This window comes from Panthera onca, chromosome C1, assembly GCF_046562875.1.
Source record: "Panthera onca isolate mPanOnc1 chromosome C1, mPanOnc1 haplotype 2, whole genome shotgun sequence".
Classification (NCBI taxonomy): domain Eukaryota; kingdom Metazoa; phylum Chordata; class Mammalia; order Carnivora; family Felidae; genus Panthera; species Panthera onca.
The window spans coordinates 9,742,352-9,759,360 of NC_138346.1; the positions used below are offsets into that span (position 1 = coordinate 9,742,352).

General features: G+C 38.3%; 1 protein-coding gene across 18 annotated transcripts in view; it reads left to right on the plus strand.

The window, feature by feature from the left end:
- The window catches only part of TRIP12 (thyroid hormone receptor interactor 12), a 138,709-nt gene that overhangs the window by 84,498 nt on the left and 37,202 nt on the right, over window positions 1-17,009 (plus strand). For 9 of the 18 annotated variants that reach the window (XM_060624038.3, XM_060624034.3, XM_060624040.3 and 6 more), the window contains 9 exons: window positions 5,863-6,011; window positions 8,569-8,604; window positions 8,685-8,780; window positions 9,679-9,771; window positions 9,984-10,145; window positions 12,015-12,083; window positions 12,175-12,340; window positions 15,275-15,392; window positions 15,507-15,666. In XM_060624038.3, the coding sequence (XP_060480021.1) occupies window positions 5,863-6,011; window positions 8,569-8,604; window positions 8,685-8,780; window positions 9,679-9,771; window positions 9,984-10,145; window positions 12,015-12,083; window positions 12,175-12,340; window positions 15,275-15,392; window positions 15,507-15,666 (1,049 nt within the window). The remainder of the gene's footprint in view (window positions 1-5,862; window positions 6,012-8,568; window positions 8,605-8,684; window positions 8,781-9,678; window positions 9,772-9,983; window positions 10,146-12,014; window positions 12,084-12,174; window positions 12,341-15,274; window positions 15,393-15,506; window positions 15,667-17,009) is intronic. The other 9 variants (XM_060624039.3, XM_060624041.3, XM_060624043.3 and 6 more) reach the window with 1 other exon arrangement.

Sequence of the window (17,009 nt, forward strand, 5' to 3'; positions counted from 1 at the left end):
TAGTTTTTGTTAATTTCCTTCCTCTCTGATATGTCAGGCACTGCCCCCACCCCAAATATCTGAAATTAGGGATTTTTTCAGAACACCCTGGTTTCTTTTACATGAAATAGTATTTAGAGCCCATTGCCTAGAGTCTAGGTATATTCATTTATACTTGGGTGATCTTTGTTATTGGATGCTTGTAATGAACAAACCTAGAAAATAATTGTGTTTTATCTTCTAAAATAAAAATAAGGAGTTCTACTTTTAATGCCAATTCAAATTTTAGGGCTGCAAGATTTTTATTTATCTTTATCGTGTATCTCCCATGCCACAAATTCCAGTTCCCAGTGATAATATCATAGTCCTCTGTTTACTTTCTCCTACAGTACAAACTTCAGCGTAACACCAAAAGCAATATGAATGAGAATGTTTTAATTTTTGAACGGTTTCTCTTATGGTGTTTGTTGGGACTCACTTTGTGGTCAGATTTTTGTATTTCAAAGTAATTTGAAATGATTGCTTCTATATTCAGGCTGCCACATTGGTTTGGTTCATTTGCTTTGTGTTGCTTTTAACTCTTAGAGATTGCTTTTAAGTTTTAACTTCAATTTTATACTTATGGGATGTTCACATGCTTTAAAAAGTCAAATTATTAATAAATAAGGTATGTTTAGAGACGTCTTATCTTCTTTTGCAATTCCCTTTGCCTTGCTTCCTCCTCCCACACAAATAACCTTTGTTAATTTTATGGCTTGTCCTTCTGTTATTTACTTTAGAAAACAAAAACAAATTCATATTATCTATTCCACACACGCGCTGCCTTTTTAAGCTAAGAGTAGTAAACTTTATACGCTTTATGTTGCTCTTAACAATATTTTGGGGTTCACTTTCTATAGCTGCTGCCTAGTGCTCCACCGTGGGGCTGAAGTTTATTTAGCATGTCCTCTGTTGGACATTCAGGTCATTTCCAGTCTTCCTTGTATTGCAGTAGTAAAACACAGCTTTTGTATTTTTTCCTGCGTCATCTTTAGGATAGATTATTGTAAATCAGCCTTTTTTGAAGTTGTACCTTTTTGTATTTCTTGAACAAATAACATGGTGTCATTTTTTTTTCACCATTTTTTTTTCTTCTTCTAACCTTTTAGTTATATATCCTTGTAGACATCGGTTAGTGGTTACTGTAGAGATGTTAATGCATGTCCTTGGTTTATTATAGCCAACCTTATATTAATACTTTACCACATCCCAGACAATGTAAGGAGTACAACACCTTTGCTCTTTTTACCTCCTGCCATCCTCTGTGCTATTGTTTTAATTTGTTATGCTTATACATGTGTTAGTAAACACAGTAAGACCTAATTTTTGTTGTAGATCATCCATATTCCTTTGTCCACATACATTTTCAGTGCTCTTAATTCCCTCCTACAGTTCCTCTCTTCTAATCAGAATCGTTTCCCTTCAGCCTGAAGAACTTTTTTTGATGTGGTGAATGACTGCTAGTAATGATTTTTCTCTGCTTTTGAGAAATCCTTGATTTGCCTTAATTTTGAAAATATATTTTCCCCAGCTATAAAATTCTCATTTAGCACTTTGTAATGTCTTCTGGTTTCCATAGTTGCTATTTAAAAGTCTTACTGGTGCCCTTTCGAGGCAATGTCTTTTTTCTTCTGGCTTTTAAGATTTGTTTTTTTCAAATTAGTATTAATTTTTAATAGTTTGTATTCAGCCTAGTGACTTATTTTTAATTTGCTTAGGTTTGACTGAGCATTTGAGTCTGTGAGTTTGATACCTTTCATCAGTTTGGAAAATTCTTGGCCGTTATCTCATGAAATAACTGCTTCTCTTATCTCATGATCTCTTCATATATATTCCTCTTTCTTTCCTTCTGGGAGTATCAAGATCATACATGTTCAGACTTTGGGCTTCATCCAGCATGTTTCTCTGGCTCTATTTTAGTTTATTATTTTTTTTCCCTTTTGTCCAGTTTGAAAACTTTCTATTGATCAGTTTTCAGATTCCACTAATTCTTTTTTCTGCTGAAATCTTTAATCTTTTGGTAAACCCACCAATGAGTTTTTAATTTCAGATATTTTCCACTTCTGGACAGGTAACTTGATTTTGTTTTGTAGATTCTGGTTTTCTATTAAATGCTTTACATTCTTATTCATGTTGTCTATCTTTGGTTATATTTGCAGTTTTGGTTATGTGTGTCATAAAATACTTTTCAAATTAGGGGCACCTGGGTGGCTCATCAGTTAAGCGTCCAACATCAGCTCAGGTCATGATCTCATGGTTCGTGAGTTCAAGCCTCATGTCATACTCTGTGCCGACAGCTCAGAGCGTGGAGCCTGCTTCAGATTCTGTGTCTCCCTTTCTCTGTTCTTCCCCGCTCATACTCTGTCTCTCTTTCTCAGAAATGAATTTAAAACATTAAAAAAGTTAAAAAAAAAAAAAAAACTTTTCAAATTCTAATGATGTTGGTCTGTTTCCATTTTTTTCTCTCTTGATTATCTGTCACATCTTCCTGCCTCTTCATGTGTCTAGTAGTTATTTATGTGCTAGACATTTTGTATAGAAGAACTGGAGAGACCCCAAGTGAGGTTTTCTACTGTAAAGGTTTCCCCTTTTCTGTATTTAAATATTAAGGGTCAGATGCTAATCGGTTTGTTCCCTTCAGGGCATTAGCTTGTTTTGACTAGAATTGCAGTTTTTGTATGACTCGTTACACCTCTGGCTCATCCCTGTTTGTATGTTGTGACCCTCCCACGGTGTTGATTGAGAACCTTGCAGGTCTCTGTCGACTGAGACTTCATTCATTATGCAATTTGAAAATATTGTAGATGTCTTGGGGGGTAGGGCCTACTGACTGTACATATTTGAGGCAGGCCTCCTCCCTCTGTAGGGACTTTTGTCTTCTGGAGCACCATGAGAACGCACGAGGTTTTGTTCTGTCTTACCAAAACTTCTGATTCATCCCTAGCCCTATCCACAGCTCTAGAACTGAGCACATGTCCGGTGGGACCAATGCAGTTGGGAACATCAGCTTCCTGTGACTCCCAGCAGTACTGTGGGTTCTCTCCATCCATATCAGCAGTTGGCAAACTGCTGCCCAGTGGCCAAATTCAGCCTCCTGCTTGGTTTTATAGAGTCTGTGAACTAATAAAAATGATGTTTATATTTTTAAGTGGCTGAGAAACTTTCAAAAGTAATATTTTCTGACACGTGAAAATTCAATGAAAATCAAATTCTAGTGTACGTAAAGTTTTATTGGAATACAGACAGCCATGCTTATCTGTTTCTGTATTGTCTGTTTTTGCCTTTGTGCTCGGGTTGAATAGTTGCAGCAGAGACCCCAATGGCTTGCAAAGCCGAAAATATTAATATCTGGCTCTTTATAAAAAATGTTTGCCTACCAACCCTGATCTGTGATGGTGGTTCTTCAAGTGTGCGTCTGTGGATTGCTGGCTGTTCCTGAAACCCTAACGCTGAATCCATAGGCCAGAACTCTAGTAACAATTGCTGAGGTTTTGCCTCTTCTACTTTGTTTCACGTTTGAATTTTGTTGATGTTGATGGTGCAAAAGCCGTGGTAGGTAAAAGTGTCGGTGCTTGATTGAAAGAATCAAAGCAGTGGCTCCAAACTGCACTAACAGTCACTGTAGTTTTCAATACCATAGGCTCCTAGTAAAATGACTCCATTTTTTTTCCATGAGGATGCCCTTGCTAAGCAAAGTTATTAACTGTATTGTCTTTACCAGTAAGTACATGTCTTTTTAATAGTCTTTGTGCAAACTGGGGCCCATGTTCTCCACATTCTTCATCTCAAACCGTGTTGCCACAGATTGAGAGTAGATGCAGAGGTGGTCATACCGCTGGTTTTGTTGTTGTTGCTAGTTTTTTGTTTTGTTCTTTTTGTAATCTTGACCTTTAAATGATTTGCAACAGAAAACGTAGTCATCTCTGAATTTTTTTGTTTTAGAAAGTATGGTGGTTTTCACACAAATTTTGTTTATATTAATATGTAATGATTTAACAAATAGTTAAAAATTTTCTCTTTTAATTCCAAACATATTTATAAATATCAGCAGATATAAACCACATAGACAAGAGTGCTTTGGGGCTCTTCAGCAATTTTTAAGAGTACAAAGAGGTTCTAAAACCAAAATTGATCAGAGCATAAACGATAGCTTTGGCTTTTTATTGTCATTTTGGTTTGGTTTAGGGTCTTTTTAGGAACATCCTAAAGGTTCGGTGGTTATTGATGATGATTTTGATCATGCTGACGTCATCTGTGTCCTAGACATCCAGTGTTGATAAGACATCTGTGTTGATAAGGCATCCAGTGGCATGTGTCAGTTTTTCCTATTTTAGGTGGTTGTGCTGTTAGTGTATACTTTTATGAGCTGTTTCATCCTTGAAAAGCAAATCTAGAAGCCACTGAGGATTCTTTTGTTTTCATTAGTTTACTTTCCATTCATTTGTTTGGCCTTTCACATTTCAACTCAGAAATGATTCGCCTGCTCTAACTGGAACTGACGTTATTTGGAAAAGTTTAAAGATGGCAAGCCATATGAATTTGACTTTCTTGCGGTCTGTTGTTGGATTGACTCTTAGTTATGTTAAAGTTATGTAGGCGGTAATAGTTGTCCAGTTCACTAGCCACAGTCTTACACGATAGAGAAAAATAAATCTTTCAAGGATCACCATGTGTCCCTTTGAAAGGCTGTGCCATCCAGGAAGATCACTGTAACTTAATTCAATTTTAAAGAAACTTTGGTTTTCATGTCAATTCCACATTCATTGGAAGTTTCCAAATGTGTGCCATTTCTAAGCCATTTCATTAATAATACAGGAGTGGAAAAATCCCATACACAAACAACTTGAAAAGGTATAGGAAGAGAAGGGGCCTGAAGTAGCATCAGTTATAATTTAGTTAGCATTAATCGAGTTAACCATGCTCACAAGTAGGAAGATGTTCGTGAAAATTTGAAACACACTTTATGTTTGAGTATGTTATCCAGTTCACTGACAAGTCTTTCTCTGTGGTGGCTGAATCTTAGTGTTTTTCAGTTGTTTGGGCAATGGATTTGAGCCTTAAAAGTGAAAGTACTCTCTCGCACTCTGATGGCAGCATCTGCACTGGGAATGAGAGGAGGTGAAAAACCCAGTCTTTTCCTGTTTTTAGAACTACTTCATTCTCTGCAATCTCTTTCCTTAGATGCATTGCTCCGTTTGTCTTTATTTTCTTGCCCTCTGTTAACCTGGATTCCATTTATGCTGACCAGGTCTTTAGAGGTATGCGGCATTTCCTTTTAAGGCAGGACATTGCACGGGCGCCTGGGTGGCTCCCTCGGTTAAGCGTCTGGCTCTTGATTCCGGCTCAGGTCATGATCTTGGGGTTTGTGGGATCAAGGCCCACGTCGGGCCTTGCTGCGCTGACAGCACGGAGTTGGCTTGGGATCTCTCTCTCTCCTTCTCTCTGCCCCTCCCCTGCTCGCTCACTCACTCTCCCTCTAAAAATAAATAAATAAACTTAACAGGTTTTATAAAAAAATACATGTTAAAGGTAACAATTTATATTCATCTCACAGATACCATTTTTTTGTTTCAGCTAGTAAGAGCCAGTCAGCTTGTCTGATTTTAAAAGGAAAATTAAAAGACAAAAATCTGTAAATACCGTGAGATCACTTTAAGGTAGACTAAATCCAACTCATTTAATTCTGCCTTGAAGTATCAGCACCCTGTGTTAGCGCTGGAATAGATCCAGCCTTTCATGGGGATCCAAAGAAGACAAGCAGCCAGCCACCACGTAGAGTCCCACCTTACACCTAGGAACCATTTCCTTGCATGTTTGAAAATGACGATTTTCTTTCCTGTGAAGGCTCTAAGGCCCAGCAGCTTCTGCAAGGACTGCAGGCGAGTGATGAAAGCCAGCAACTCCAGGCGGTTATCGAAATGTGTCAGTTATTGGTCATGGGAAATGAAGAGACGCTGGGAGGGTTTCCCGTCAAGAGTGTCGTTCCTGCTTTGGTAAGAGACTTCCCCCCTCTTTCTACCTTAGTTGTTCTCTGGATGCTACCGTGAAAGCACGAGTAGTGTCATCGTGAATTTTAAAATACAGTAGAACTAAGAGAGAGCGGATTGTGGCTTCATGCTTAGAGAACTCGTGACTGATTGTAATAATGAATCAGTACATCTGCTAAACTACTTCTTTGTAAGTAGTTACCCATCTTTGATACGTAAATGACTGGTCTTAAATTTCCAGTTGTTTGTCCCATCGGGTAGGACCTAGACTTACTGCGCCAAAATTGACACACTTTCTCTTTTAAACTGGTGATACATACGCAGTACTGTGTGGGCTGGGCTGTCTTTGTGGGTCACAAAGGTTTCATGTTTGATAATTGTATGCAATGGCAGAGCATTCGAGCCAGAATACCACGTGAATCCTTCCAGGTTAGGTGTTACGTTAAGCAAAAATCAAAGAAACAAAACAAAAAAATCTTCTCGTGACTTTTCAACACGGTTGTGAGTTGATGTTTAAAATTTTATTAACATCTTAATCACTTAAGCTTTTTAATGGAAAACAACAGGAAGAGAAATTGCCGCTACTAAATATGTGCCCCTGAGTCTTAAATAGTGGCTTGGTGATTTTCTGAGTTCAAGATGAGAACACTTGGCTATAATTGAAAATTAAAATTTAAGTCGACTAAAAGACTAACATAAACATCATGAACACACTCAGCATATTTTACCTTGGAAGTTAAAAATAAGTATCTTGTTAAGTCTTGTTGACGGAAATTTGGTTGAGATACGGGATCGCCCCATTTGATCACATTATCAAATCGTGGGGGCAGTTGAATGAGCTCATTGAAACACAGGGTGACATGGTCTTTGTTTTGTCTGTTGTTGTTGGGTGGCTCCGCTCTGGCAGGGGTGATAAAGGATGGGCCGGTTTCTTTACCTTCTGCCACGCAGACCTCTGGGTAATGGGCACTAGCATTTAAGTATTACCAGTGCCATTCTGTTGAAGGCTGGAATGTTGATTTCTGAATGTGTAATGAAAGCAGTATTCATTTTTCTGTCTTTACATTTTGCCTCTGTTAATATTCACACTCACCCCACTCATTTCCCCACTCGTTACAAAATAACCACAAAGAGCTAGGTTTATCTTATGTTACCTAAAATGCAGTTTTTATTAGTCGGATAAGGAGGCTATTAAATCTAGGCACAGATGTTGGCACATAATGTGATTTACTTAATTTCTTAGTTGTTGATTAGATTTGAGTGCTCAGTAGGCCCGCACAAGTCAGCTCTTGCTATTAATACTGACTGCTGTTAATGAATTGGCCAGATTTATCTTGTATCATAATTGAATATTGTGATTATATATCCATCCATCACCATTCACTTGTGTGACTGTAGTCATTTTTGGTGATGAGGAATCTGTAGCAGTTTTTCCCAAACATGGTCTGTAAGGTTCATTCTACCTTAAGAATTGAAGAACTTGTTTCTTTTCTTGTTAACGTTAACAACCCCTTTCAGTTTACAGTGGGTGTTTTAGATGACTGATTGTGGATGGTTTTGAGTGCCACTGAACCCCAAAATGGGGCATGTGTGTATGTGTTTGTGTGTGTGTTTTAACAAAAAGTTATCAGGTCCTTTAGTATGTGTGTATACCTTACCCAGCATAATTCAGAGCTGAGAAGGCACTCCTATGAAATGAATATTGTATTAGAATATCTCACGTCCATTATTAAGTAATTTAATTGAAAGGTACTTTATAGCTTAAATTCTACGCATTAAAATTTTTCCATTTAGAACTAGAAGACCGTGACAGATTGCTTCCACAAATAGGAAATTTCTTTGGTAGCTTTGGCTGCTTCAGGAGGATGGACAATTTACATATATACCCCTAGAAGTATAGGGGTATTCCCACCTTTGAAAAACATGGCTGAAATTTGCTTAAGGACGTTTCCACAAGAGAAAGTAAATAAAATATTTAGATTCTCTCCTGTATTTGTAGAATAATTACATTAACTTGGGTTTTAATTAGTGCATAATTTGTTTCTGATGTGATCGATTTTGTGTTTAGATTCTATACTACTGTGCATATTACAGCTGAGTTAAATGGTGTTTGGTTCAACTTGTAGAGGAGCTTATTTACAAGAGATGAAGCATTGGCCTTGACTCTGTACTGACAGCTGTTCACAAACATCAGTGCATTGCCGGTCTGTTTGTTTTTGTATTAAGTATTTATTGATGCCTGGGATTCTGAAGGGGGGCTGGAGGTAACCAGAGTAGTTGGTTACAGGTGACAAGAAAGCTTTCTTTTTGACCTGGATCATGAAAGGGGATGATCATCTAGCAGAGTTCCGAAGTGAGCTCTATAGTCTGTGAGTCATGCCGTCCTTAATATAAATCATTTCTTGTGTGTGTGTGCTAGGTTTTATCTTGATGTTATTTTTGCATGATAAAAGTCTTGAACGATACTTTCCATTTCCGTTGACATAGAGGAAGAAACCGTTCTTCTAGGGCTTTCCTCTAAGAATATAGGTAGCTTCTAACACTTTGTTATCTTTTTTAACAGATAACATTACTGCAGATGGAACATAATTTCGATATTGTAAGTATGTGGTATATTTTGAATATCCCAAATTTAAATTTTGGGTTCTCATTGAGTAAAAGTGCCTTCTTGTTTTCCAGATGAACCATGCTTGTCGAGCCTTAACATACATGATGGAAGCACTTCCTCGATCATCTGCTGTTGTCGTAGATGCAATTCCCGTCTTCTTAGAAAAGGTAATCCTGCTTTTGCTCAGCTCGTTCGGTAGCAGGTGTAGGGGAATCCAGTCGAGGACTCTTGACTTCTAAATTCTAAAGTGGTACATCACATTGTAAGGCCACCTTAAAGCACATTTTTTTTAGTGTCTATTTTCTAGTCAAAGTATATTTTGTAGCCAAGATTCCAGAAAAGTATTTTATGTTTAGCAGACCAGTAGTTTAAAGTTGATGCTAATAAAGCATTTCATAGAATCATTTCAGCTTTATAATTTTTAATGGAAGCAGTTTACCACATTACTATAAAATCTTTCAGAGAAGAACTTCAAGCACTTAATTAAAATAATCTCATTCTAGAAAATATCCCAATGAGGTTGATAGCTATTTATACCCTCATGTTACAGCTGAGAAGGCTGAGACAGACAAAGTGCCTTGTTCAAGGTCATAAAGTCAGTCAGTGGAGAAAGGAAATTTTTTCATGTGGCCTGTGGTAGGTTGTGTTTTTGGTCTGTTTTAAGGGCCTCTTTCTTTTTTAATGCATAATAAAATTTGCATTGTCTGATAACCTTGGAATAGGATATAAAGCGTAAAAGCTAACTTCTAAAATGTGTTACATAAAACCACCCATTTATTGTAAATCTGAAGATTTCAAGTCATTTCATTGGGTTTAGCTTACTCTCTATGGAAAACCTATTTTTCTGTGTCCTAAAACAGAGCAAGGTAGTCGGAAGGAAACCATAGTGACTGTATGTTCTAGCTTAAGCTCATAAATCACTGGTTTTCTATGGTGGGTTTCATGTCAGAGGCAGTATAGAGATTGATGGAAATTAGAGAAAATAACTGTTTATTCGTGTAGAAGATAAGCGACTAGAAAAGAGCTTGAATGATGGGCTTAAGTTACCTATTTTTATGTTCCCAGCTGCAGGTTATTCAGTGTATTGATGTGGCAGAGCAGGCCTTGACCGCCTTGGAGATGTTATCACGCAGACACAGTAAAGCCATTCTACAGGCGGTAGGTGTTGCCACCCAAGGACTGTATTTCGTTTCAAGGGGGATCTTAGATCCACATTTGTCCTAGCTCCTAGATTGCAATCTCTGTAAGGTACGCATGATGTTTCCAAAGTGATGTGTTAGACTTCTTAGTAGTTTTGTTTGTTTGTTTGTTTGTTTGTTTAGTTGCTGTTAGAGGGCATTTCTTCACTTGAACGGTTTCCTGTGTTTTAGGGTGGTTTGGCAGACTGCTTGCTGTATCTAGAGTTCTTCAGCATAAATGCCCAAAGAAATGCACTAGCGATTGCCGCCAATTGCTGCCAGAGTATCACGCCGGATGAATTTCATTTTGTGGCAGATTCCCTCCCGTTGCTCACCCAAAGGCTAACCCATCAGGTAAAACATGAATCTGTTTTGTGTGTCATAACATGTTTTTACTATGTCTTTGAAAATGCCACTTTCATCTAGGGCTTTCACTCTTCCAATTGGATAGATAAATTGGAAATACTCTGATCCATGTTTCTTTCCTCTGTGCTTTCCGGTCACGTACCACATTAGGTTGTGTTATACAATTTGGTGGACTTACCCAAATGACCAGCATTTCATATGTTTGATGTCTTCATATTTTGACTTTAAGGGATGGAATGGCTATTTCAGCAAACATTGAGTGTTTCTTGTGTGATAAAATCAGAGTTTCCTTTCGGAGCGATCATCTCGCCTGTAAGGCGTTGGGTTAGTCAGGAAAGACTAGGAAGTTATGGGCTCAGATCGGAGGTGAGAAGAGACTGTGTCCCAAATAGAAATGAACTGGAAAAAAAATACAGACTGTGGCTGTCTGAGGTTGGGGAAGAGCAGGAGCCATTATTTGGGAGATGGAAGTGGTGGGCCTGGTGATGGAGGATGAGAAGCAGGAGACCCTGGTGTGGAGGACTGTGAGTTAAGCTTCATTGTGGGGAAATAAAAAAAAAAATTTTTTTAATGCAAATCAATTTTTTTTAAATTCTTTTTAATGTTTATTTATTTTTGAGAGAGAGAGAGAGAGAGAGCGAGCATGAGCAGGGGAGGGGCAGAGAGAGGGCAAGACACAGAATCTGAAGCAGGTTCCAGGCTCTGAGCTGTCAGCACAGAGCCCGACGCGGGGCACGAACCCACAGACCACGAGATCATGACCTGAGCCGAAGTCAGACGCTCAACCGACTGAGCCACCCAGGCACCCCTGCAAATCAATTTTTTTAAAGTGTTGTTGCTAAAATGATTTTTGGAAATGCGACTTTTAAGTCGCATTTACAAAATATGTTTAAAATCTTTTTGGGAAAATTAGGTAGAGAATATGCTAAATAAGGGCTTTATATAAGATAGATAAAATAATGATTGAGTCACTCTGAAATGTTTTGCTTCTAAGATGATCAAGACACAAATCGGGCCATTCGTTGTTTCTTTAATGTTAAAACTTAGGCTGAGATGGCCTGTGCTTATCAGGGATAGAAGTATATTCTTGGGTTGGCTGTGATTTCAGTACCTAACTTTGGAAATAAAGTGTGAGAATCAGAGAAGTTTAATAGTTGGTCTCTGTTATTTGTAGCGCTCTGTCTAGACTGAAGTACTGATGGTGAGGGCATAGGGCTTCTGTAACACCACAGTTATTCTTTTATACAACCACGTCTGGTTTTCATATCTGAAGCCACTTTATCGATAGGAAGAAAAAACAGCAGTATCAAAACACTTGTTTAGCTGTTAAGTTATTCTTCCCATTCTAATAAGGACATTTCATATGTTTTCTGAATGAGGCCACTGCACTAGTTTTTCTAGATTATTTTCATAGTGAATACAACACATCTACACCTGGTTTCGCACATCATCAGTAAACCTCTAGTTCATGCTTGTATACTGAACTGTTTCCAACTTGTTAGTGTATATATGTTTTAAACCTTTCTATGGGGAATGCTTTTTTAGAGTGGTATCTTTATTATAATTTGTGTTTAGGTATTAAGTTAGCAGAAGCACAAAAGTTGTTCCTTCCTTTCTATAGATTTTCTCTTATCTCTTGGGGCCTTAACGGAGGAGAGAAGCTCTCTCAGTGTGATTCTCTTTGCTTTGAAATCATGGTGTTACTGATTGTACCTTGCTTATTATAAAGGCTCATTGGGTTTTCAGAGCCCATCTAATTGGGCTGGCCTTGAAGAATTTGGGAATAGGAAGAAAATTAGGTAATAATATGAGAGAGTTTTCTATTAACAAACTTTTTTCTTTTATTAAAAAAAATAGGACAAAAAGTCGGTTGAAAGCACTTGCCTTTGTTTTGCACGTCTAGTGGACAACTTCCAACATGAGGAGGTGAGCATGTAGTCTTTGGTGGTATTTTTGTGAAAAGGTTAAATTGCTGAATCACAATGTAATAGTATCTTTTTTCCTTCTGTTTGTGAAGAATTTACTCCAGCAGGTTGCCTCCAAAGATCTGCTTACGAATGTTCAACAGCTACTGGTAGTGACCCCACCAATTTTAAGTTCTGGGATGTTTATAATGGTGGTTCGCATGTTTTCTCTGATGTGTTCCAACTGTCCGACTTTAGCTGTTCAACTTATGAAGCAAAGTAAGTGCTACTTTATTATCCTGCTGTAGGCGAGAGAGGCGGTTGTTTTGTTGTTTTTTTTTTAATGTTTATTAAGTAAAGTCAACATAAGCAAGTAGAAGAGCTTGCTAATAGCTCAGACACTGGGTAGTAAAGGAAGAAAAATGTTAATGTGACGCAGCAAATCCTTAGATTGCAAGTAACTTGTTCTGCGAGTGTTCTGCAAGATGAGCAAACATTTCTAACATTTTAACTTGATAAATGAGCGACGTCTTGCAGTACAAGTAGTTAGTACCTGTCGCCGAACATCACGTGATCACAGCTAAGCCAACGGTTCTTGAAATTCACTTTGATGTTCAAGTGCTTTGGATTACAAGCATGTTTCTGGAACAAATTATGCTCTCAAAGCAAGGTTTTACTATATAATAAATTTGTGTGGGAACAACATAGTAGTGCTTCTTACATACAATTGTTTGGGTATGTAGCATATGAAAATTTTATCCTAGGTGATTCAAGGGCTAAAGGTGCAAGATCATTGCCTTCTCTACAATATCAATGATGTAGTGACGCTTCATTGGGAGAATTCTGAATTTTAGGTTACCAGTAACTGCTTGTCTTCCGCTTCTAGGTGGTCCTTTCTGCCCCCATTAGAGTTTTTCCTGATCTGATTTCACAGTGCTTTACTCCCTCAAAAATTCGGAACTTCTTTACACAGTTGAATCTCTCATCTTTGCTGCTTTAGTATTTTCTAAACCTTTGTCAACCTTATCTATAAATATAGTTTCCCTGCACTGCTGTATTGCTATTGCTTCTGTCTCAGAAACCTTCGATTCCCCAGGTTAATGTCAGAAGACAATGGGCCTCAGAAAGCATCTGTATGTTAGGGTTATTGCTAGGAGAGTAGTGGTCACATTTGTATGGAGTGCGTATTATAGTGGGGAATTTCGTGCTTCTAATCTCTGAGGACATCACCGCGGTGATGGTATTCACTGACAAAATAGCCTTTGTTGTCACTGCCTCAGATATGTCACATAATACTATTTTGGGGGGGGGGGATTCAGTTTTATATTTAGTCACATTTCTTGTGAGTAAGCACATTGGCCCCGGATTTTGCAGAAAAATAGTGTTGTTGAGGTGTTCTATTGAAAAGAGTCCTCTTAATGCAGTGAATCACTCCCAAACCTGGTATTCCAGAGAAAACTGCACAGCTCGTGTCATAACCAAAGTGAGAAGCTGAGGAAAGGTTTAGCTTTTTCTTTAATCATCACAGTGCATTTTGCTTATTAAAATCCCTAGGAGCCCTTTGAATCTCCCCTCTTTCCTGAAGTTTGAGTGCAGATTATTTCTTGTTACCATGTGGTGCACAGCATTTCCCTAAAACCAGTTTGGGAAGTTGCTCACTGACTTGTTTGCTTTCCCATTTTGAATTTTTTTTCTCATGATGAATATTTTCACCTTTTGCATACTCTGTGAAATTTGCCACACATTTATCACGTGGACGCCACTAGACCTTTATTTTCTTCGTTCAGCAGTAACACAAAGGAAAAATTTTGTCACCCTCTAATCTCTCAAAAAATTAAGGAGTCCTTATAATGTAACATTGCCATGAATTCACATTTCTTAGGAAAGTTGGCAAAACTAGTTTTTCAAAAAACTTAAAATATTTTTTTTAATTTATATTTATTCTTGAGAGAGAGAGCTTTAAGCAGAGGAGGGGCAGAGAGACAGGGAGAGAGAGGATCCTAACTACGCTTTGCAGTGTCAGCGCAGAGCCCGATGCGGGGGCTTAAATTCACAAACCGTGAGATCATGACCTGAGCTGAAATCAAGCGCTGGATGCTTAACCTGCTGAGCCACCCTGGCACCCCAAGAAGTTTAGAATATTTCTAATCACTGTCAGTGAAATTTCTGTGGGGCAGCAATTTAACTATCCACACTCTGCCCAAATCAGTAGTGAATACTTTCTTTGATAACATTTTTATGAACTTACGTGACGTAAAACATTTCAATGAAACGTTTACATTTTGCACACGTATAGTATGGTATTTGCGGAAACAGCCACAACAAACAAAGACCTAGCTTTGTTACTTTTAGTTATTTGAATGACTAAACCTGTGTGGATAATGGGGGCTTCCTCATGTCACAGCGTCCGTACATCAGACTGGTTTTCATGCAGATCACTCTATAAACTGATGTCTTCTGAGAATGGAAACTTAGGGTAGAGGATATGTTAACGATCTTTGCATTAAGTTGGCATGCTTGTCTTGTAAGTAATTATTCCTGATCACAGTATGGTAACATTTCAGATGCTTGTAACATGGTTTTACTGTGTTTGACCACGGGTTTTCAGTATAAGACAAATACATGAATATACTTGAATTGGGGATTAAAATGTGCATTGAATGTGCCTTTGCACAAAGCACTGTGTTCCTCAATGCAACACAAAATTAAAAAATTCTCCAAGTCTCTGGGGGTGGATTAGTGATTAAATGTACAGCTGGACTTGAGACTGAAGTCTTTTTTCTTTTTCTTTTTGTTTGTTTTTGAGAGAAAGAGAGACAGAGCACAAGGCGGGGAGGGTCAGAGAGAGAGGGAAACAGAGACTCTGAAGCAGGCTCCAGGCTCTGAGCTGTGGGCAAGGAGCCCAGCATGGGGCTCGAACCCCCACTGAGCTGAAGTTAGCCGCTTAACTGACTGAGCCACCCAGGCACCACTAGACTAAAGTCTTTAGAAAGAAATTGTTAAAATCTTCATAAATTTCTTTTTAAGTTTTCATTATAACTCATTTGGACTTGTAATTTCTGTAGTATGTTGTTTTGTAAGAAAATAATTCATTTTACTTTTTTTCACGTATAGCTGACTTTAAGAAAATAATTCTGATCCCCCCCCCCCCGGGAATGATCACCTATTACGTTAACTTTCATGAGCTTTTGGTTTCTGTTGTTGGTTTTACAGATATTGCAGAAACACTTCACTTCCTCCTGTGCGGTGCCTCTAATGGAAGTTGTCAGGAGCAGATTGATCTTGTTCCACGAAGCCCTCAAGAACTGTACGAGCTGACGTCTCTGATTTGGTAAGGATCGGGCCAGTAGTAACTGTGGTTTATGGGTGGGTGTTTCACTTTAGAGGTCTGTCATTTAGTAGTTCAGGAAGCTACTTAATAAAATAATTGCACCTCTGTTTTCAGCGAACTTATGCCATGTTTACCAAAAGAAGGCATTTTTGCAGTTGATACCATGCTGAAGAAGGGAAACGCGCAGAACACGGATGGTGCGATATGGCAGTGGCGTGACGACCGTGGCCTTTGGCATCCCTATAACCGGATTGACAGCCGGATCATTGAGGTAGTAGTTTCATCGTACCGTTTAAAGATGTTTATTTTGGTGGAGAGTGGGTGTAGGGATGGAGTGGGGAGGTGGATGTGTGTACTTCAATGTGCTCGCTTTTGAATTAACTCAAGATTCTCTCCTTTTGTCTCCTGAGAACAAGGTCCTCATTTCTGTTCAGGTCAGAAAACATGATGTTCTAGTCCTGCTTCTGCTGCTAACTACCTGATTGACTTGGAGCAAGTAATTTAAGTTCTTTGTTCCATAGTTTCCTCATCTCTGAAAGGAAACATTGGAGGAGTTAGGCCAAATGTTTAAAAGTCCCTTCTGTCTCCTACCCAGAAGAAAACCTCCCATAAGCAAAGATTTGCATACAAATCGCTGTTTCTCAGCACTTACTAAAGAGCGTAAACATGGAAACAACTTACATATCAAAGTCTAGGTGAAATGGTTAAGTAGGTTTTGATACGTACTAGCCTCATATGTAATCCATTGGGATAAATTTTAAGTGACATAAAATGGGATATGATAAATGACCACGTAATAATCAAATTTTGTGGCTCTTTGGGGAGCTCAGCAAAATAATAGAAAAAGGAATAATACAAAGGAGAGAGGTGCACCAAAAATATTTAGTGTTTTCCTGTGAAGATTTTTTGTGTGATTTTATTCTTTTCATTACTTCCATGTTAGGTATGCATTGAATATTTCAAAAAATTTTCAGGTCCGGAAAATCGCCCTGTGTAAGACTGTTGGTCACAGCATTAATTGGGGTACCATGCGTCATTTACGCATACTTTCAGTGTGTGAGATACCTTTAAGTCATACTATCTTTCCCAATTTTGACCTGTGATGTTTGAACCTTTATAGAGCATCACTCTTGAAGAGACATTCTTTAAAGATGTCTTCTACCTGTTAGTTTTTAACAACAAATTTTTGAAAACCAACTTTGAAACCACTGTTACCAAATCAGAAGTTCTTCTGAAAACATCCAAGTTTTGAGTCAGCTTTTACGTGTGATGGGTCCACTGTGTGTTCTCTTAGTGTGTAAGCAGGCCATGGTCTAACGTGGTCAGTGCTAAACCGCCTTCTTTTAGCATTTTCTTATTAATTGCGTTTTCCCTGTTTGCTTACTCTCTTATACTTCCCTGGAGGCCTGTCTTCCACTTAACCTAGGAATTCCATACATCGGACTGTTAAAAAAATGAATATTCTGTCACTTCTTTTGGCTGTCTTATGTCAAGCACATAGTGTCAAAGCGTGTCATTTTCTTTTCGGACAGTGCCTGCATGCACAGCCTAAGCATTGCTCTCTCAGATCCAGTTGTGTCCCTTTCAATCTTAGAGCATGATTTAAATGGAAAGCCT